Genomic DNA, 22,992 nt, shown 5'->3' with positions numbered 1-22,992 from the left:
CTCTCCTTTTTTTTTTTTTTTTTTTTTGTCAGTTATAGGACTTGGAACTCTGGCCCAGGTGCTGTCCCTAAGCCCTTCAGCTCAAAGCTACCACCCGACCCCTTAAGCCATAGGGTCACTTCCCATTTTCTAGTGGTTAACTGGAGATAGGAGTCTCTCGGAACTTTAGTGTGCCAGGCTGCTTTCAAACTGTGATCCTCAAATCTCAACCTCCTGAGTAGCTAGGATTACAAGTATGAGCCACCAGCACCTGTCAATACACTTTCTTAACTATAAGAAAAATTCAAAAACATTATGTTGAGATCTTTTGTCCAGTACTTTGTTCCAAGCTAAACACTCTCATTCTGTATTACTTTCCCTATTTCTATGAAACAAAGGCTGACTTAAACAGTGTTTATGATTTTTCCCCAACTTCTAAATAGGAATGGAAGAACACTGGCTCTCCCAAGGAAAAAAACCATAGAAAATTATCAGAACAGGCAGACCAAGAGCAGCATGAGAAACACACACATGGCATGCCATGTACCGAATGTTTTCTTACACATGGAAAAAGTTATCAAAATCAATATGCTTAATAACTTGGCTATCATGTCTCTCATCACTAATGGTACAGAGATCACTTTTGATTTCCTCTCATAGTTTACTACGTCACGACTTAAAATTTTACACCATTTATGTTCCAACTGTATGTTACTGCTTCTACCAGCCAAGTTTTTTCAAAACAAGGGCTCTTCATAATACTTTTCTACTATTCCACGGGCAACCAATAATTTGTATCATAATTCCAAATCATAAAATGACAAAGATAACTTTATTTTCCTCTTTATATTACCACTTCCAATAAAAACAATCTTATAAGTCTAAAAATTCTTCAAGCACAAATTAGTGTAAGAGACTTCACAGGGGAAAAAGACAAATAATTTTGAAAGAAACTTACTTGATTACTGAGAAGAGAGTTCTAAAAAGCTGAATAAAAATTTCATTGCAATCTTCCAATTCAAAGCAGATATTATATGACTTAACCCAAGCTAAATTCTGAAAGGAATAAATAAAAATAATTAATCTCACACGCACAGAATACCAACACAAAAGTAAACCCATTAGTAAATTTAAATTTTTATTACTAGTAAATTTTAAGTTTTAGAGTTAGGACTCTGTATTAATAGAGCCTATAATGACTCAATGTATAAACTACATCTAAGAAAACATACATAGCATCCATTTTCTCAAATTTAATAATAGTACTTAAGGTTGACAGACATCATACATAAAATTCATACATAGGGGCCGGGAGTTTGGCCTAGTGGTTAAAGTGCTTGCCTAGCATGCATGAAGACCCGGGTTCAATTCCTCAGTACCACATACATAGAAAAAAGCCGGAAGTGGTGCTGAGGCTCAAGTGGTAGAGCGCTAGCCTTGAGAAAGTCCAAGGACAGTGCTCAGGCCCTGAGCTCAAGCCCAGGACTGGCAAAAAAAAAATAAATAAAATAAAATAAAATTCATACATAAACAGAATGTTAAGGAGCACTAAAAACCTATTTTACAGTAGAAAGGAATAACAAATACAATGAAAGCTGGTTTCAAAATAATCTTCTGCATCCCATTAGAATAATTTATCTTTTCAAAATATAAGGAACAAGATTTTCTTTTCCTTGTTAATATAAAATATATTTTATTAAGTGGACTTTCTCTAAAACAAAGGTTCATTTAATATTATATATAAAAATTTGCTAGTATACACAATTCACATTTATGAAATAAATTGTTGGATTTACCTCTAATAAATAAAAGTATCTATTAAATTGTGGACTCTTTGTATCCTCCAAACCTTTTAATTGTCTGGTAATAAACAAAAATATGTCCTGTTAAAAAAAATAAAATATATTAATTTAGACATACTTATTCCTTCACAACACACTAATGGTCTCTATATTCTCCATATATTTGTTACAAACAACAATAAAACCCTCCTTTAGTTGAATAATTTAAAATTATGCAAATCCATTACTCAAAATGACTGTTAAAGATAAAAACTATATATACATATATATATATATATATCCTTCAAAAGCAAAAATAAAGATGGTTAGTCATATTCATTTTTAGCTTTTCACTTTCTGAGAAGAACCCAGAATCTGTGTCTTATTCAACTGTATTACTTTTACTACAGAATTTCCACATCACACAGTATCTTTACCTTGCATGTCAAATAGCTATCTTCATTTTTTAGTATGAGTCAATTCACTATTTCCTACATATAAGTAGCAATTTTCACAAGCCAGTTTTGAATCTGATATCTACAAAGACAAATGAAACAACAGCAATCAACTAGTCCAAAAGTAATGATAGTGCTTTACTTCTCTTGCTGTTTTTGAGTCAGGGTCTTACTGTGTAGCCTAATCTGGCCTTAGTCAGTCCGCTAGCCTCAGCTAATAAAGTTTATAGGTGTAAACTACCACTACTCCAAGACTTCTCTTACTAATTGAGCTTTGTTTACAAGTTTTAACTCAAAATAGTAACAACATGCTACAATGTGAGATTTGTACTAATTCAGTTCCCCCTTATACAGATGACCAGCAGATGACTGAGACTAGACTAATGAAACCTATGATACTTTTTTGACACCATGCAGACTTACCTATGATAGTTGAATACATAAATTAGGCATAGTAAAGGATTAACATTAATAATGAAATAAAACAAAACAGTATGTTCTAGTCTCTATAAAATAGTGCAATTGGAAATTTCTTTTTTTTTTTGGTAATGGGACTTGAACTCTGGGCCTAGGTATTTTCCGAGCTCTTCAGCTCCAGGCCCTATTATTTCTTGAGCCACTTCTATTTTTTTCTAGTGGTTAATTGGAGATAAGAATCTCATGGATTTTAGTGCCTGAGCTGGCTTTGAACCATGATCCTAAGATCTCAGCCTCCACAGTGACTAGGATTACAGGTGTAAGTTACCATAACCAGCTGCAATTTGAAATTTTTTTTTTTTGGCCAGTCCTGGGCTTGAGCTCAGGGCCTGAGCACTGCCCCCTTGGATTTTTTTCTCAAGGCTAGAGCTCTACCATTTGAGCCTCAGCATCACTTCCAGCTTTTTTCTATGTATGTGGTACCTAGGAGTCGAATATGGGTCTTCATGCATGCTAGGCAAGCACTCTACCACTAGGCCAAACTCCTGGCCCCAATATGAAATTTCTTTTTTTCTTTTTTTGGGGGGGAGGGGGGGACAATCCTGGGACTTGAATTCAGGGCCTAGGCACTGTCCCTGGGCTTCTTTTCTTCTACCACTGGAGCCACAGTGCCACTTCTGGCTTTTTTTTTTGTTTATATGATACTGTGAAATTGAACCCAGGGCTTCATGTATGCTAGGCAAGCATCCTACCGCTGAGCAACATTCCTAGCCCATTTACTACTTCTTGATCATAACTGGCTACAACTAAAACTGTACAAAGCAAAACCATGGATAAGGATGAGGATGGAACCCTATAGAATTTTCCAAAAACTTGTCCTAAAGACTAAAAATTTGTAAGAATAAGCATAATTGATTTTACTATTCATAATAGCCTTTCATGTTCTGTATTATTTTTCATTTATTTTAATTTTTCATTTTATTTTTCATATTACTAAAATGAAATCAGTTCAAGGAATCAACATAAAAGAAAACTTCCATGAATATTTTGAACAAAAGCAGAATTACCAGGATAAGCATATAGTTTTGCCTGTTAAGAAACCTGTAAGGGAAGCTGGGCGCAGTGTATCATGCCTATAATCCTAGATACTCAGGAAGCTGAGATCTAAGGATCCCAGTTCAAAGCCAGCCTGGGCACTAAAGTCCATTAAAACTCTTATCTCCAATTACTCACTAGAAAATGGAAAGTGGGGCTATGGTTCAAGGGATAGGGTGGTAGCCTTGAGCTGAAGAGCTAAGGGTCAGTGCCCAAGCCCAGAGTTCAAGCCCCACGATGACCAAAAAAAAGGAAGCTGTCAGGAAATATAGCTATCTGAACCTATAAAGTATAGTATAGCAGTTTTTAAACCATCATTAATCCACTATTAATATGCAGAACATAGCCATCTAGGCTTTGTGATGGACTACTATGAAGGATAGCTTTTAAATGATCATTTTTGAAGACATGAAAATTGAATAGTTTGGAAGTGGCACTGTTCAAGTGGCTAGCCTTGAGCTGAAGAACTCAGGAACAGTGCCCAGGGTCCCCCCAACCCTGCTCCCACACCCCCCCAAAAAATCAGGAGAAATTTCTAAAACAAAACAAAAACAATGAATAGTTTCAAAACTTATAATCAAACTTACAATACAAACATATACTCATTAAGATAAACTATACAACAAGAATAATTCATTTTTTACTTTTGTAAAAGTTTGTAAGGATTATATTTACCTTAAGCTTATCATGGGAAGTATATGGAGCTTCTGGGGCATATATTCGAAATATGTCAGCCAAACAACAAGCTACAAGGAGACGTACATCTTTATTAGGGTTCCTGAGGAAGAATTCAGATGCAAGATGCAAGGCTAGTGGGAGATACTGCTGCTTTTCATCTTCTGAATCTTGATCCATATCCATAAAAGTTTTTACCACCATCTATAAAAACATACATAATAGAATGATATATAACCAACTATGGTACTTAGTAATCATTGGGAGAGCTTTAAAAAAAAAATAGTGGCTTACATCTGTAATTAGAGCTACTCAGGAGGCTGAGATCTGAGAATTGTGGGTCAAAGCCAGCCTAGGCAGGAAAATCCAAGACTCTTATGCATAGTATGTATAACACTCCTGAATTCCATTAAAATTGGATTTAAAAAAATTGTCATTATAGAGGTGATGTACAGAGGGGTTACAGTTACTTAAGTCAAACTAGATTTCTGAAGCTAGCTATTCATTTTATATTTAACCATCTACTCACTGCTGGGAATCAAACCCAGGGCCTTTTACATGCTAACCAAGTGCTCTACTGTTGAGCTACATCCCTAGCACAAACCAAAGAGTTTTAGTATTTATTTATTCATAAATTCATTCATTCATTGTCTTATTCCTCAGTAAATAAAAATAGAAAAGGCCAGAAGTGACACTGTGGTTCAAGTGGTAGAATACTACCCTTGAGCAAAAGAAGGTCAGCGACAGTGCTCAGGCCCTGAGTTCAAGCCTCAGCATTGGTAAAAACAATAACAAATATGTATTTTATTTTTCATTTGAAATGCTAGAACTTTGTGCATATTAGCATGCACTACTAAGCCACATGCCCTAAGCCTCACATATGTATTTTGAAAACTCAATAAAGGCAAATACATAAAAGAAATTTTTTTTCATTTCTTAACCCTAGGAAACAATCACTGTTCACATGTTTGTTTCTTGATGCTGACCGGTTTACTCTGCAAACACACAATTATTTATTCATATATCAAATTAGAATACAAAAGGAAAAACCAATTAAATTGGCAGCTCTCTAGCAAGAAGAAAAAAGATAAGCCACAAATTGCTAATATCAGAAATAAAATGGGGCCATATTATGTACATAAGGGAGAAATACCACTTATCTATCATGTGAAATACAACAATCTGCATATTCTTATTCTCACAAAAAGCAACTGAATATAAATGAAATTAAATTTTTTTTCCACAGTAAAACCCTCAGTAATAGAATTCACAGGCGAAAAGGTCCAAACTTCACAATAATGTATAAATAAGTATACTAGTAGCTATTCCATTTACCACATCAAAATTTCTACACATCTTTGTGTAAAAATACTGTCTCAGGTTAGTAAAAAGTAACAACTTCTAATATCCCTGAAAGTATGTTTTAAGCTTTATATATTAATCTAGTAACATTTATTTAATAGATGGTCATCTGATTGAAAAAAAGACTAATGCACAGACAACATCTGGAATTTAGGAATTCTAAGAATGAAGACAGTTGGATATAGGTAGCAGACATCTATAAATACTAGCTACTCAGGAGACTGTTATCTGAGCATCACCATTTGAAACCAATCCCAGAAACAAATCTGTAAGACTCTCATCATCAATTAACCAGCAGAAAGCTGGAGCTAGCAACATGACCCAAGTGACAGATGACCATCCATGAGTAAAAAAGCCAAGCAAGATGTGAAGCTCTGAGTTCACGCCCCCAGTACTAATAAAAAGAAAAATAAAGGGGTGAGAGCTTGGCTTAGTGGTAGAGTGCTTGCCTAGTATGCATGAAGACCTGGGTTGATTCCTTGGTACCACAAATATAGGAAAAAAAACTGGAAGTGGTGCTGAGACTCAAGTGGTAGCTCTAACCTTGAGAAAGTCCAAGGACAGTGCTCAGGCCCTGAGCTCAAGTCTAGGACTGGCAACCAGGACTGGAGAGAGAGAGAGAGAGAGAGAGAGAGAGAGAGAGAGAGAGAGAGAGAGAGAGAGAGAGAGGGAGGGAGGGAGGGAGGGAGGGAGGGAGGGAGGGAGGGAGGGAGGGAGGGGGGGGAGGGGGAGAGGGAGAGGGAGAGCGCGCGCATGCAAGCAAAAGGACAGTCCCAGGCCCCGAGTTCAAGCCCCAGGACTGCTCAAAACAGAAATAGTACTGTGGCTCAAAGTGGTAGAGTGCTAGCCTTGAGCTAAGGAGCTCAGGGAGCTGCCAAGGCCCAGAATTCAAACCCCCACAACACCAACACCAACACCAGCAAAAAGAAAAGTAATAAAAAAGCAAAACAGACATTAGAAAATAAAATAAAATCATACCAATCACAACAGTAGGACTAACAAGGTGACCTAAAATCACCCTACAAAGAATTTTTTGGGGGGAGGGGAGTGAGTCAGTTCAGGGCCTGAACATTGATTGTACTGTTCCTAATCTTGATGTGTTCAAGGCTAGTGTTCTACCACTCGAGCCACAGCTCCATTTCCAATTTTTTGGGGGTGGTTAACAGGAGTTAAGACTGTGCACAGCCTTTCCTTCCCCAAGCTGGCTTTGAACTGTGATCCTCAGATCTCAGCCTCTTGAGGATTATAAGCCTGAATCACCAGCACCCAGTTCTTTTATATATTTTGTTTTTACTTTTTACTTTATTTTTTTGGCCTGTCCTGGGAGCTTGAACTCAGGGCTGGGGCATTATCCCTGAGTCTCTTGTATTCAATTCTAGTGCTCTATCACTTGAACTACAGCATCACTTCCGGCCTTTTCTGAATATTTACTGAAGGTAAGTCTCACAGACTTTCCTGCCCAAACTGGCTTTTTGAACTGTGATCCTCAGACTTCAGCCTCCTGAGTAGCTAGGATTATGTCATGAGACACCAGTGCTCAGCTCTTTACTTTTTATAAATAGAAAACAAGATAGTGGGGTGCTGGTTGCTCATGCTTGTAATCCTAGCTACTCAGGAGGCTCAAGTCTGAGGATTGTGGTTCAAAGACATCCCTGGCACAAAAGTACATGAGTCTCGGGCCGGGAGTTTGGCCCAGTGGCAGAGTGCTTGCCTAGCATGCATGAAGACTGGGGTTCGATTCCTCAGTACCACATACATAGAAAAAAGCTGGAAGTGGTGCTGAGGCTCAAGTGGTAGAGTGCTAGCCTTGAGAAAGTCCAAGGACAGTGCTCAGGCCCTGAGCCCAAGCCCAGGACTGGCAAAAAAAAAAAAAAAAAAAAAAAAAAAAAGTACATGAGTCTCTTATCTCCAATTAACCACTAGAAAAACTGGAAGTGGCTCAAGCCCCACAACCCACAAAAAAGAAAAAGAAAGAAAGGAGTCCATGAGTCTTTTATCTCCAATTAACCACTAGAAAACTGGAAATGATGCTCTGGCTCAAGTGGTAGAGCTGAAGAGCGCCCAGAGTTTAAACCCTACGATCAAAATAAAGGGTATTCATTTGTCATCTATTACTATATAACAGTAGTATCCCACCCATTAAGTGCCTTAAGCAATAAATATCACAGATTCTGTGAATGAGGAATTGGAAGGCTGCATTGGCTGGGTGGTTTGGGCTGGGAATTTCTCCTAAGGTTGCATTCTATCATGGGTGCCATCCTGAGAATTTCACTGGGCCTGAAGGATATTTTGATGGAAGCTCAGTTACATGGGTCTAATTCAATACTAACTGTTGCAAAAATACCTCAGGCTTTCTCTATGGGTCTTTTTAGACAGCAAAATAAATGCCCTTTATGGCATTTTAGATCACCTCCAGCAGGTGATCTAAAGACAGCATGTCCTAAGTAACAATCTCTTAGTACTTAATTTCAAAAGGCACATAAAGTGACTTCTACAGCAGTCGATTTGTTGCTATTAGATTTATTCAGGTGAGAAAGGAATTGAGAACAAGATGGATTCTTAGCCTTTTGGTTAAGTTCAAGTGTGGACAGGACTACATGAGCAAGTAAACACAAGGATCATTTAGCGCTATCTTTGGCCTAACCACCATAAAGTTTCCCCTAATGTTTATACCATTGTAGCCCTCTCCCATAATGAGTCTGGGTTTGGCTCTGAGACTTGGTTTTAACCAAAGGCACAGTTCCCAGCCTAATGTAAGAGGATATTTGGTAAGTATTTACACACTGAGAATTAAATCCTTGGTATCAGAATCCAACTATCATGATCCTAGGAAACAGAGACAAAAAAAGGGGGGGGGGAGGATGAGCAGAGCCCTGAAGATGAGACATTACACAGAACAAACAGAAGAGAATGGAATGCCCTAAATAAGCACCAAACTAAACTTAGCACCAGAACATCACTATGTGGAATGGGAGGACCAGCACACAGTAAATTTACAAAAGTGTAAGATGGTTGGGAAAATTTCAGAGATACAGTTGTTTACCTAATATATACATGGTCCTACAAAATAAATGAAAAGCTATTTACTATATTTCTCTTTCTAGAATTTGAACTCAGTCCCTTCCATTTGCTAGGTAAGTGCTCTACCATGTGAGCTACACCTTCAGCCTTTTTAAATGATTCTGCCAATTACATCTGGCGTTTGTACCAGGGGAGAGGTTTCCTATGCCTCCCACATAACTGGGATTATAGATATAAACCGTCTTGCCAGCTTGTTGACTAAGGTGGGGTCCACTTCCTCAAGTAGCTAGAATAACTATAAGCCACTATGCTCCAGTTAATACGTACTTGAAAATTAGCTTCTATGGGTTTATTACCATCTAACAAACTGAATAGCAACTGCTAAAACTAAGAAATATTTATATTTCCATATCTGTACTCATTTATTTAAAACAACTGAATTAGAATAACAATATTTGGAAGTGGCACTGTGGCGCAAGAACTGAAGAGCTCAAAGAGCACTCAGGCCCAGAGCTCAAGCCCCACGACCACCACCACCACCACCAAAAAGAATAACAATAAAACCATAAACGGGGACCAGGAGTTTGGCATAGTGGTAGAGTGCTTGCCTAGCATACACAAAGACCAGGTTTGATTCATCAGTACCACATACACAGAAAAAGCCAGAAGTGGTGCTGTGGCTCAAGTGGTAGAACTCTAGCCTTGAGAAAGCCCAAGGACAGTGCTCAGATCCTGAGTTCAAGCCCCAGGACTGGCCCCCCAAAAAACAAAAACCCAAAACTGGAACTGAATGTATGGCTCAAGAGATAAAGTGTAAGCCTTGAGTGAACAAGCCAAGGGAGAACTCAAGTCCCTGAATTCAAGCCCCAGTACAAGCACAAAAAGGAGGATGAAGGGATACCTAGTCTGTAAAAATTCACTAAAAGTAACTTTTCAAACCTTTCAAAAAATAATGCATAGTCAGGCACCGATGACTCATGACTATAAATCCTAGCTACTCATGAAGCTCAGATCCAAGGACTGGGGTTCAAAACCAGCCCAGGTAGAGAGGTCTGTGAGACCTTACCTCTAATTAATCGCCAAAAACATCAAAAGCAGAGAAATATGGCTTTAGTGGTAGAGTGCTAGCCTTGAGCAAAAAAGTTTAGAGACATAGTCTAGGCCCTGAATTCAAGCCTTAGCATAGGCAAAAAAGACAAACCAAAAAAATGAGCTTTTTTTGGGGGGGGGGGCAGGGCGGGGGAGAATGGGATGGAAGGTGAAGAGGTGGGATCTTGCTATGTTCCAGAGGCTGGTTCTGAATTCCTGAGGATGGCCGAATTTTGGAGGCCGGGGAACATAGTCTAGCGGTAGAGTGCTCGCCTAGCATCCACAAAGTCCTGGGTTGTTCAATTCATGGTACCACATATACAGAAAAAGCCAGAACCTGGCCCTGTAGCTCAAGTGGCAGGGCTCTATCCTTGAGCAAAATGTATCCAAGAACAGTGCCCAGGCCCTGAATTCAAGTCCAAGGACTGGGGAGGGGGGGGACTTACGAATTTTAACAGCTATAGTCACAATACCCCCCAAATTTGAAACAGACATCTATCTATCAAAAAAAAAAAAAAAGAAAGAAAGAAAGAAAGAAAAAGTCAGGCACAGTGGCTCTGGCCTGTAATCCAAGCTACTCGGGAGGCTTGAGATCTGATGATCAAGGTTCAAAGCCAGCCAAGGAACAAAAAGACCTGAGACTCTTATCTCCAATTAACCTCTAGAAAATGGGAAGTGGGGCTTGGCTGAAGGGTAGGGTGGTATCCTTGAGCTGAAAAGCTCAGGGACAGCACCCAGGGGTAGGGCCCAGGGGTAGGGCGGTAGCCTTGAGCTGAAGAACTAGGGACATCATCCAGGTCCAGAGTTGAAGCCCCAGGACCCATTAAATAAATAAATACAAAAGAATAAAAAGGCTTGGAGTTTGGACTAGTGGTAGAGTGCTTGCCTGGCATGCACGAAGACCCCGGTTTAATTCCTTAGTACCACATACATAGAAAAAGGCAGAAGTAGTGTTGTGTGGCTCAAGTGGTAGAGCAATAGCTTTGAGGAAAAAGTGTCCAAGGACAGTGCTCAGGCCCTGAGTTCAAGCCCCAGGACCAGCAAAAAAAAAAAACAAAACAAAAAAAAAAAACACATTTAACAAAGAAAAATTACTTCTATACAGAAGAATGTCAAGCGACAATTTAATAGAGCCAAGTATATACCAAAACCTTAAGATGCTAAGGAAGGGGCCGGGAGTTTGGCCTAGTGGTTAAAGTGCTTGCCTAGCATGCACAAAGACCTGGGTTCGATTCCTTGGAACCACATATATACAAAAAAGCCAGAAGTGGTGCTGAGGCTCAAGTGGTAGAGCTCTAGCCTTGAGAAAGTCCAAGAACAGCGCTCAGGCCCTGAGCTCAAGTCCAGGACTGGCAAAAAAAAAAAAAAAAAAAGATGCTAAGGAAGGTAGTAGTTTAAAGGGGTAAGGTGTTCAAGTCCCATGACGGACAAAAAAAAAAACAACACAAAAAAAAAACTTCTAAGTTCTATGTCCTGACAGCAGTAATTAATAACATCAAGTAGGGTGATTTTAATTAATCTGATATTTTGTCATATATTTTAAGTCAGTTAATAACTTCCCAAATTTGTGCAAACTTCCCAAACACAAAGAAGTTCTTTGTAAGATCTTCCTCATGTTAGATGCCAGCCACAAATTTTCATGCAACACTGTGCTACTTTGCTTCTGTAAATCTAGGGCTTCCTACAATTCCCTCAGATTTAGTAATTTGTTAGAATGATGAGAACATACTTATAATCTGCAATTTTTGTTTTGTTTGGTGCTAGTCCTGGGTCATGAAGTCAGGGACTGGGCACATTCTCTAAGCTTTTGTGCTCAAAGTTAAGACTACCACTTGAGCCACAGCTCCACTTTCTGCTCCTCCACCCTCCTTTTATCACTCAGACTGGTCCTTTTGCTCTTGTTTGCCCCAAAGGAGAATAATGATCAATGGCAGGTAGCAGCTGCCCTAGGGCAACATCAAGAGCCAGCTTCACACTCAGGAGAGAACACTGTGCCGCCTCCTTGTGATTTCCCATACTCCACACAACAGTGGAGTTTCCTTAGTAACAAACGATAGAACTGATCCCTGAAAGCATAAACTTCCTGGTTTTTTTGCTGTTGTAGTTCAGTGGAGGAAAGAGTCTCACAGACTTTCATGCCCAGGCTTGCTTTGAGCCTCCATCCTCAGATTCTAGCCTTATGAGTAGCTAGGATAACAGGCATAAGCATCGGCTACTGTTTTTCTTATTTAAGGTGACAACTACAACAGAAAGTTGGAGATGACACCTGTAAATTTTTGCTCTACTTGTAAAATAACCATTACTTAAAGCTTTTTCTAAAAAATAAAATGAAAAGCAGTTAGTTTTGGGAGGAGCAAGGATTGGTTTTGTTGGTTCTATGGTTAAGTAGACTAAGAGTTGGAAAAATGATATTCACACAGGTAAGTATCTCCAAGTGGGAAAAGATACTTGGAGTTAATTATGCTAAGAGCTGGGAGAGCGGGGAGAGCGGAGAGAGCAAAATCAACAGTAACTGCAAGGAAATTCTCTAGAAGCAAGATGGAAAGAGGGACTAGCAAAAAGTAGACATTGGCAGAGAAGCACAAGTAAGCAAATCTTCCCTATGACAGAGAAAGAAACAAAATAGCTAGTCCCTAAAAACTCTTCATTCAGCTAATATTAAGCAAGATTCAGAAATGGAAAACAGTATTACCAACTGTATAGAGGTTATAGAGTACCATATGAATAACTATATTCTGACAAATTACATAACTTAAATGAAATGTACAAAGCCCTAGAAAGATACAGACTACCAAAACTGACTCAAGAGAAATAGTCTGAATAAGGCTAAAATAAATAAAGCTGAATTAGCAATCAAATAATATACACAAATAAAAACCCAGGCTCAAATACCATTACTGCTTAATTTTACTTGACATATAAAGAACAAAACTAGGTGGCCAGGATTGTGGCATAGTGGTAGAGTGCTTGCCTAGCATGCACAAAGCTCTGGGTTTGATTCATCAGTACCACATATACAGAAAAAGTGGAAGCTGCACTGTGGCTCAAGTGGTAGAATGCTAAACTTGAGCAAAGAAGCTCAAGGACAGTGCCCGGGACCTGAGTTCAAGCTCCAGAACTGAAAGACCAAAAAAAAAAAAAAAAAAAAAAAGAACTACACCATTTTGACTCCAGCAATAACAAAAGGAAGCTCAAATATCTCCAAGTAATTTTTTTTATGGCAGCCCTTGAACTCAGGGCCTGGGCACTATCATTGGGTTTTCTCAAAGCTAGTGCTCTACCACTTGAGCCACAACACCACTTTTGGCCTATTCTATGTATGTGATACATATAGGAATTAAACCCAGGGCTTTGTGCATGCAAGACAAGCACTCTACCACTAGGTTACACTTCCAGCCTCTCTAAGTGAATTTTATGTATGGAGTTTTGTTTGTTTTGCAAGTCCTGGGACTTCTCAGGGCCTGGCACTGTCCTTGAACACTTTTTGCTCACTTGAGCCACAGTACTACATCCAGCTTTTTCTGTGTATGTGATTCCAGGGAATGGAACCCAGGGCTTTGGGTGTGCTTTGGTGGTGCTTTTTACCTGATTTTTCAAACCAGAACTACAGACAATCAAGATAACTATTACAACATAAAACTCTTCAACAAGGCCAGAGCGTGGACTAGTGATAGGAGAGTACTCACCTAGTATGCACAATGCCCTGGGTTCAATTCCTCAGTACCACATACTCAGAAAAAACCAGAAGTGGTGCTGTGGCTCAAGTGGCAGAATACTAGCCTTGAGCAAAAAGTCTCCAAGGACTGTACTTAGGCCCTGAGTTCATAGTTCATGCCCCAGGACTGGCAAAAAAAAAAAAGGAAAGAAAAAAAGAAAGGAAGGAAGGAAGGCAGGAAGGAAGGAAGGAGAGGAAGAGGAGTTGGAGGAGGAAGGAGAGGAGGAGGAAGAATAGGAGGAGGAGGAAGAGGGACAGACTTCAACAAAATACCAGCAAACTAAACTAAGCAATAGATATAAACAATTATATACTATTACCAAGTAGAATTTATACCAGGAATACAAACTTGGTTTAATATCTGAATATTCATTAACGAATACATCTTATTAGTAGAATACAAAAGAAAAATCATGCAAATATGCTAAAACAGTATTTTACAAACCTAATATCCCTTGATTATAAAGAAAAAAAAAGTCAGATGCCATGGCTTAGAACTGCAATCCCAACTACTAAAGATTCAAGAATCCTGGTTGAAAACCCACCCAAACAGGATAGTCTCTTATCTCCAATTAACCACCAAAAGCTGGAGGTGGGGGGGGGGTGCCAGCTCTGAGCAAAATACTCAAGAAATTATGATGTTACCATTAAGAAACTACGTTCAAAGCACAAGGAATCAAGAAAGAGATTACAGAATTACTAAAAAGCATGAAGAAACATGGAAGCACTAACCCTAAGGTTCCTAAGACAGGAAAAGAAGTCAAAGTCATAAGCAAATCAGGTGGCTCTTGATAACAACAAAGTCTATGGCACAGGAGAAAATCTACAGTTCTCTTAAGTGTTAAATCTGGTCTGATTTAGTGCAACAGCGACTCCTATGTGGCAAGCTAACAGGGAAAAAATTCATTGCATTACCCCCAAACCTGTTGGCACCTTGAGAAGCAAGGTATATGAGACAAAGGTATTCTGAGCATTTCAAAACATCCACAAGAAACGAATCATAAGCCAGAGATCCCTGAGCATACCCTGCCAGAGAATATGGATGGAAGATAGCCACAAGTGGCAGTCATGGACAAAAAAGTAGAGTGAGATGCAGGCCCACTAAGGTTTAGGCAAGCAAGTAGGGGCCTCAGGCTGTGCTGTCTGTGTAGCCTGGATCAAGCCCCATCATTTGTTAGATTACTATGGCAACTGAGGGCTCTGGAATTACCCAGCCTGGGGAGCTGCTTCACTGAAGTATGGGAACTGCTGCCAAAGAGGACTAAGGACTCTGAGTCAAGGTCTCTAAGATCTCTCAATTTCTGCAACTTTTTTCCTCCCACGGGGCTGTTTGCTGATAAGTGAAGTCTAAAAGCAATGAAAGCATCAGATAGTGTCAGGTTCCTCTGACTCTCCTCACCCAGTGCAGACCTTAGTGTTGTTTGCTTCCGCTACTCTCTAACCCAATGACCCCTTAGCTTGGATATTTGATGCCTATGAATGCACAAACTGGGGGCGAGGGGATACACTCATTGGAGTATGTTGAGTTTCCCTGGATCAGATGCACCTAAGTTTACTGGGACCAGAAAAGGCAACAGGAAGGTTCTGAAGTGAATGCACTCCTGACACTGAACACATTCCCAAATCAACCCAATCTTCATCTACCCCATAATACCAATTAGTAAGGTAGGAACAGAGAAAAACTACAAGACTCTAGTTACAACCCACCATCCTTCTACCTTTCATTTCAGACGTACCAGATTCCAACAACAGAAGAACGCAAAACAAGTGTTTATTTTTTCACTATCTTTAAGTACTATCTTAAATTTATTAATATTCTTTCATATTTTTATTTTCTACCTTATCTTAGATCATTTATTTGCATATTTTTCTTTACTTTGGATTTTTTCCTTTGTTTTGTTTGGAGTCCTGGGGCTTGAACTCAGGGCCTGAGCACTGTCCTTGGACTTTTTTTTTCTCAAGGCTAGAGCTCTACCCTTGAGCCACAGCACCACTTCCAGCTTTTTTCTATGTATGTGGTGCTGAGGAATCGAACCCGGGTCTTCATGCATGCTAGGCAAGCACTTTACCACTAGGCAAAATTCTCAGCCCTAGGAGGCAATTTTTTTTGTGTGGGTCATGGGGCTTGAACTCTGGGCCTAGCTACTCAGGAGGCTGAGATCTGAGGATCAAGGTTCAAAGCCAGCCCAGGCACAAAAGGACCTGAGACTCTTATCTCCAATCAACTTCTAGAAAACAGACGTGGGACTTGGCTCTAGGGTAGGATGTTAGTCTTGAGCTGAAGAGCTCAGGGACAGCGTCCAGGCCAAATTAGAGCCTCATGACTCACAAAAAAAAAAAAAAAAAAAAAAAAGGAAAAGGGCAACAAGATTCCTCAGAAAGTTCATTAACTCTTTTTAGTGTCAGTCCTGGGCTTGAATTCAGGCCCTAAGCACTGATGCTGAACTTTTTGTGTGTGTGTGTGCCAGTCTTGGGTTTTTTGTGTGTGTGTGCCAGTCTTGGGCTTGAACTCAGGGCCTCTGCACTGTCCTTGAGCTTTCCCACGGCTAATGCTCTACCACTTGAGCCATGCTCCTGGGCCCTGTCACTGAGCTTTTGTGTTCAAGGTTAGTACTCTACTAACCTGAGCCACAGCTCCATTTTCAACTCTGTTTGGTGTTTTAATTGGCGATAAGAGTCTCACATGCTGGGCGCCTATAATCCTAGCTACTCAAAAGCTGAAATCTGAGGATGATAATTCAAAGCCTTCCCAGGCACTAAAGTCTGTGACACTCTTATCTCCAATTAACTACCAGAAAACACAAATGGCACCGTGGCTCAAGGGGTAGGGCAGTAGCCTTGAACTGAAGAGCTCAGGGACAATGACCAAAAAAAGTGTCATAGATTTTGCTGCTAGTGCTGGCTTAAGTATAAAATCCTCAGATCTCAACTTCCTTAGAGCTAGGATTATAGGTGTATACCACCAAAGCCCCGCAAGTTTTTAAACCTTTAATAACTAAGGCCAAAATATTTCAATGGGCAGAATACCTGACCAAGAATTCAAAATGATTTAAAAACAGCTGGCCTCAAAGAGAATTCAAATGAACAGCTGAGTAAAATCAAAGTCAACTCAAGGTTCAGACAGGTAATTAACAACTAAGCAAAAGAAATTAAGCAAAAAGATATTGTGAAACATACTAAAAAAACCTTGGGGAAGTTCAATGAATCAAATAAAAATTCAATGGAAATCATCATCTATGGACTATACCAAGTAGAAGAAAGAACATCAGAAAGTAAGCCAAGGTTAATGAATTACTACATTGACATAGCAATAAAGAAAAGAAAAAAAAGCAAAGGGAAGGCAGCGAACCATGAACACAATATTCAAGGTCTCTGGGACCAAGTTAAAAGATCAAACTTAAAAACCTCTGGTGTAGAAGAGATTGAGATATGACACAGAAAGACAGACACACGCATACAGACACATACATACACACAAAAAACATTTAATGAAATTATAGAAAAAACTTTCCTCCAAATATAGGGAAAGAAATGGATACCCTACTATTGGAAGTACTGAGAATCCAAATAAATATGGCCAGAAAAAAAACCATTCCATATTGTATCGTGCTTAAAATGCCAAGCTCTCAGAACAAAGATAAAATAGTGACAGCTGGGGCCAGGAGTTTGGCCTAGTGGTTAAAGTGCTTGCCTAGCATGCATGAAGACCCGGGTTCGATTCCTTGGTACCACATATAGAAAAAAAGCTGGAAGTGGTGCCGAGGCTCAAGTGGTAGAGCTCTATCCTTGAGAAAGTCCAAGGACAGTGCTCAGGCCCTGAGCTCAAGCCCGGGACTGGCAAAAAAAAAATAGTGACAGCTGAAAGGGAAAAGTACAAGCTTATTTGCAAAGGAAAACCTATCAAGAGCAACAGCAAGCCATTCCATAGAAATCTTAAAGGCCAAGAAAGCTGACTGATGTACTTCAAGTCCTGAAACAAGATTACTACATCCACCAAATTTTGCCTTAAAACAGAAGTGAAGACTTTCAAAGACAAGCATAAACTAAAGCAATTCATTACTACTAACTCATGACTGCAGAAGATTCTTGAAGAAATGCTACACACAAAGGAGTTGTATACACACTAAAAAGGAGACAGGACTGTGCTCTAGTGGTAGAATGTTTGCCTAGCATTCATGAAGCCCTGGGTTTGATTCCCTGGTACCACATACACAGAAAAAGCTGAAGTGGTACTGTGGCTCAAGAGGTAGGTAGAGAACTAGCCTTGAGAAAGCCTAAGGACAGTGTCTAGGTTCTGAGTTCAAGACCCAGGATTGGTCACCAAAAAAAAGGGGGGAGGTCTCAGGAATAAATCTCATGGGGCTTGGAGTTTGGGCTAGAGGTAGAGTGTTTGCCTAACAAGTCCGAAGTGGTGCTGAGGCTTAAGTGGTAGAGCTATAGCCTTGAGAAAGTGGAAGGACAGTGCTCAGGCCCATGACTAGCGAAAGGAAGAAAGGGAGGGAGGGAAGGAGGATAAGAACTGGGAGATATTAAGATTTGAAGTTAAGGCTTTACATGTACTTAAGTATAAGCAGGCTCTTTACCACTGGTTCCACTTAAGCCTAACTTTTTTTTTTTCCTGCCAGTCCTGGGCTTGCGCTCAGGGCCTGAGCACTGTCCCTGGACTGTCTCAAGGCTAGAGCTCTACCACTTAAGTCTCAGCAACCATTTCTGGCTTTTTATCCTATGTATGTAATACCATGGAACCCTGGTCTTTGTGCATGCCAGGCAAGCACTCTACCACTAAGCCAAACGCCCGGCCCCCGTGTGCCAGCCCTATGACTTGAATTCAGGGCCTGGTCTCTGTCCCTAAACTTCTGAGATCAAAGCCTTGCATTCTATTACTTGAGCCACAATTCCAAATAGAGACAAGAGTTTCACGGGCTTTTCTGCATGGGTTAGTTTTCAACTGTGATTCTCAGATCTCAGCCTTCTGAGTAACTAGAATTCCAGGCATGAGTCATCGATATCTGGCAGATTTTAATATTTTTCGTTAGAAAATTTAGTAAAATGTAAAGATAAATATACTACATAACAGCATTACATTCCACAGCTTTGTATTAAAGTTTTTCCAATTCTTCCTTAAAAACCTGTAACTTTAAAAGGACACCAATTAAGTATCTCAATTCATGTATAACTCATGTATAGTCTAGGGATATGACTCTGGTAGAATGCTTCTTTAGTGAGGAAATTGGTTCAATTTCAAGTTACACCAAAAAGATTTATTTTAATTAAAAGAACTAATGTCTCATTTCTGTTAGAAAAGCAACAAATGAAAACTAAACCACGGAAATACCTTATTAAGGAGCCGGGAGTTTGGCCTAATGGTAGAGTGCTTGCCTAGCATGCACAAAGACCGGGTTTGATTCCTTGGTACCACAAACAAAAAAGCCGGAAGTGGTGCTGTGGCTCAAGTGGTAGAGCTCTAGCCTTAAGAAAGCCCAAAGACAGTGCTTAGGCCCTGAGTTCAAGGCCCAGGACTGGCAAAAAAAAAAATTACCTTATCATAAACATTTACTTAGGCACTGTATTACAAACTCTTAAGAGCATTAACAGTGTCAGTTCCTATAAGTTTCACCAAGTTGATCAGATACCTTTTTGTCTCACATACCATCATCTAGTCTAATTCTAACTTTGAAACCTTTCCTTCCAATCATTCCTTCTCTATATTTCCACCATTAACATCCTATTTTAAAAGACTTTTAACATGGGGCCGGGAGTTTGGTCTAGTGGTTGAGTGCTTGCCTAGCATGCACAAAGACCCGGGTTAAATTCCTCGGTACCACATACATAGAAAAAAACCAGAAGTGGTGCTGAGGCTCAAGTGGTAGAGCTCTAGCCTTGATAAAGTCCAAGGACAGTGCTCAGGCCCTGAGCTCAAGCCCAGGACTGGCAAAAAAAAAAAAAAAAAGCAACTTTTAACTCATTCACCTGGACTAGGAATAATAATTTTTCCTAACAGCTCATTGCCTTGCTCTTTCTCTATTCTAGACTAGCCCCAGTTGTGACAACCGACAGTTTCAATGTCTGCTGAAGTGTAATGATAACCAAATGTCCCAAATTCACATTTGTTAGGAGGCACACTATAACAAGTTCCACTTCAGCCATATCTCCAGCCTAAACTCAATCATTCAGCCTAAACTCAATCATTACTTCCAGCTAATCTCATAACACTGAATCACTACTCTGAGCTAATCTCATAACAATAACAGCACTCTGGCCACAATTTATGTCCATGATGTTAGGAATGTCTGAGGATGTGTAGGAACAAGGACAAAACTCAAAGAGAAACTCAGCAAGGCAAAGTTTACTTCTGCAGAAGAGTGCACCATTAGGCAAAAATCTGGCAAGCAAATATAACACACAGACCCCTCCTTTTTTATTCCTAAGTAAACAGGCCCTGCCTCCCTGCTTAGATTGGCCAAGCTCTGGTTCACGATGGCTACTTTGAAGAGGGTAAGATATACATATATAAAATGACTACTAAAAGACTTCTAAGTAAGATTAACAGTACACAAGCAATCTCAAAGCATTGAGCATGTATTTTCTTGAGCAATCTGAGGTATGTTTAAATTGTCTTGACACAAACATTTAAGACAAAATAAACTTACATTTCAAATATTTTCACTATCCAAACTGAAATGTACTCATGGGGGGGGAGGGGGAATGGGAACCAAAACATGAGAGAGGGTATCAATGCTTGTGAAATAACACACTTTCTATGTGGTGAATATAATGTAACCCTTCTATTAATTACAATAAAAAATATATGAAAAAAAAAGAAATGTACTCATTACCTGACTTAGGAGATGGTAACACTTCTGTACAACTTTTTAATAACAATAAAATTATATACCTTTAAATCCTTCCTTATATCTTTCTTACTCATTGATATTGTCTTAGCACAATAATCAAGAACCAAGTCATCAGGCCAAAGTAGGAACTTTTAAGCAACCCACTCATAGAAAAGATAGCTTTTCTCACAATGAAACAGAAAGCAAAAACCTAACCAGTGTAACGACTACCATGTTCCTACTATATAAGCAGAGGCTTCACTGGAGTTTTTTAAAAGTCCTTGGAATATATATGCACTTATTTCATTATATTAAAACCACAATCCAACCATATGTGTATACAAATATATGTATATATGCTTCTGAATATTCAAAAATTGTGAGAAATGAGAGGGGAAAATTAAATCAGCCCCCTCAGAATCTGATAAAAGTGAAACATTCTTAAACAAAGGTATCATGCCAAATAATACAATATTCCCATGAAATAAAACTGTTGACAGAAATAAAACTTTTAAAACACTTTAGAGTTCTCGATGTTTGAAAAAAAAAAACAGTAGGAGACAAAAAGACTTCGTTTAACCTTCTCCTAATAGTTCCGTTGTTGAGGAACTTACCCAAAAATATACCTAAAACAGAAGAAATTTAGAGGGAATAGGAGAAGACAATATGATACTAATGAAGAACTAAGTAGATGGAACTTCTACTAAAGACCAGGCCCAGTGGTGAAATAACATCACTAGGGGAAAAAACGGAGACGCCAAACAACCCAACCTGGCCAGTCGCTTACCTTCAGTCGCTTGATCATTTCGTCGGTGGTGATCTTGTCAGTGATCTCCTTTACCCCTGGAGGGTAAGCGATCTTCCCATCGGCACTCACGACGCCACAGAGGGCCGTGGCAGGCTTGGGCTGCGCTGAGAAGTCCATCCTGGGGGAGAACTTTTCCTTCACAGTCCTCTACCGGCCTCTATCGGTCAGAAAACCAAAGTTCAGCGGCAAAGGGGCGACTTTGTAACCTTTTTTCTTTTTTTTTTTTTTCATTTCAAAATCTCTTAATCTGAAAAAGGTTTTCTTCCCCCACCTCCCACCCCCGCCCAACCCCACTCTCAGAGGCCGGGGACTCAGGGTTGCCTGCCACTCGGGCTCTTCTTGGGGGCCCGGACCCCGTCAGCCTCCAGCCTCCCCAACCCGAGCCAGACCTGGGCCACAGGGCTCCCCGCCGGTGGTGGTGGTGGTAGTGGCGGCAGCGGCTGCAGCAGCCGCAGCCACGGGAGGCGCCGAGCAGCCCCGGAGTTGCCCATTCCACCTTTCACAATGAAATCCACCCCTAAGCACCAAGGTCCGAAGTTTGGTGGCCTTCGGGAGACCGGTAGGGAGTCCGAGGCCTCCGCTGAGCCACAGAGAAGCCCCGAGTCCCCCGCCCAGCCGGCCGCCTCTGGGAAAGGAGAAGCAAGGCCTAGAAAGCTCGCGGCTTAGGCCGCAAAACTAGGACCCAAGCGGACCGGCACGCAGCGGCGCCTCCCGGGAACAAAACGCCCTTGCCGGGGCCGAGCCCTGGGCCGCGGCAGTGGCCGGCGCGCTCCCGCCCGGGCCCCGACCCGCTGTAACCCCCGCGCGCGGGGAAAACAAGCCGCCCTCACCCCCAGCCCCGCGCCAGGAAGCGGCCGACGCGGATCCGCACTTCACATTTTGTTCCTTCAACTTCAGCTCGGGGACCCGGGCCGATCCCCCACAACCCTCTGCTGCTCGGCGTCGTCCGGTGAGTCCGAGGCCTGAGCAGCGCCTCCGAGCAGCCCCGCCGGGGCCTAGGACCCGCGCCCCCCCCTTCCCCCGCCTCCGGTCTCCCCTTCCGTCCCCTCCCTCCCTCCCTCCAACAGCCGAGGGCGGGAGCGCGGCCGCCGCCGCCGCCGCCTTTACCTCCTCCTCATGCGGGCGGAAGGTGCATCGAGCGCCCCGGCTTCTGTCAGGTGGTTGCGCCGCCGCCCCTAGTCGGGCTACACACAAAGCGACTCCGCGGGTCCCGCCGCCGCCGCCGCTGCCGCCGCCACCCGCCCCGGAGCCGCTCTGGGGCTGGTGGTGCCGAGGAGCAGCCGCCGCGGGGGGAGTCGCGGGGCGGGCGTGCGCTGGCTGGGGAGACACTGCCGCTCTCCGTCGGGCCAAGGAAAAGCAGCCTCGGAAAAGGCTCCTCCGGGAGCGCGTGTGCGCGTGAGTCCGCCCGGAACCCCCGCAAGCCCGCCCGCGCGCCCCGCACGCACGCACCTCGCGCCGACCCGGACCCGGACACGCTTTGCAATCGCGCGCTCCCGCGCGCACGCGCGCCCCCGGCCTGCCTTTCCCTGTTCCCGAGAGCCGGCGCCTAGCGTAGCGCACACACCGGCCGGTCACGCGAGCGGCGCGAGAGCCCGCGAGAGCAACGCGCGCGCGCCTCGCTCCCGCCCCTTCCTCCGCCCGCCGAGCCTCCGCCCGCCGAGCCTCCGCCTCCCCAGGGCCCGCCGCGGCCGCGCGCGAGGCCGACAGCGCCACCACTCGGTTGGCGCCAAAAATCTGCAGCGCGGGCGCCTCTGGGAGGAGC

At 41.7% G+C, this 22,992-nt stretch overlaps 1 protein-coding gene and 1 non-coding gene across 5 annotated transcripts in view; both read right to left on the bottom strand.

The window, feature by feature from the left end:
- Nucleotides 1-22,428, bottom strand: part of Pds5a (PDS5 cohesin associated factor A) — a 100,336-nt gene extending 77,908 nt beyond the window's left edge. For 2 of the 4 annotated variants that reach the window (XM_090343692.1, XM_090343696.1), the window contains exons 1-4: nucleotides 21,210-21,532; nucleotides 4,403-4,606; nucleotides 1,776-1,862; nucleotides 938-1,035 (exon numbers count right to left, since the gene is read on the bottom strand). In XM_090343692.1, coding sequence (XP_090199818.1) covers nucleotides 938-1,035; nucleotides 1,776-1,862; nucleotides 4,403-4,606; nucleotides 21,210-21,347 — 527 coding nt within the window. In that variant the 5' untranslated portion in view covers nucleotides 21,348-21,532. Of the gene's footprint in view, nucleotides 1-937; nucleotides 1,036-1,775; nucleotides 1,863-4,402; nucleotides 4,607-21,209; nucleotides 21,533-22,060; nucleotides 22,216-22,337 lie in introns of those variants that run through there. The other 2 variants (XM_090343695.1, XM_090343694.1) reach the window with 2 other exon arrangements.
- Nucleotides 11,748-11,956, bottom strand: LOC150055844 (small nucleolar RNA U3). The gene has a single exon (XR_016537532.1). It is a non-coding gene; the product is annotated as a small nucleolar RNA U3 (small nucleolar RNA).
- Nucleotides 22,429-22,992: the final 564 nt, after the last annotated feature.

The sequence above is a fragment of the Megascapheus bottae genome, chromosome 13, assembly GCF_031878675.1.
Source record: "Megascapheus bottae isolate mThoBot1 chromosome 13, mThoBot2.hap1, whole genome shotgun sequence".
NCBI classification, from domain to species: Eukaryota; Metazoa; Chordata; class Mammalia; order Rodentia; family Geomyidae; genus Megascapheus; species Megascapheus bottae.
The sequence above is the reverse complement of the archived record's forward strand: the minus strand, read 5'-3'. Positions and strand labels throughout refer to the sequence as shown.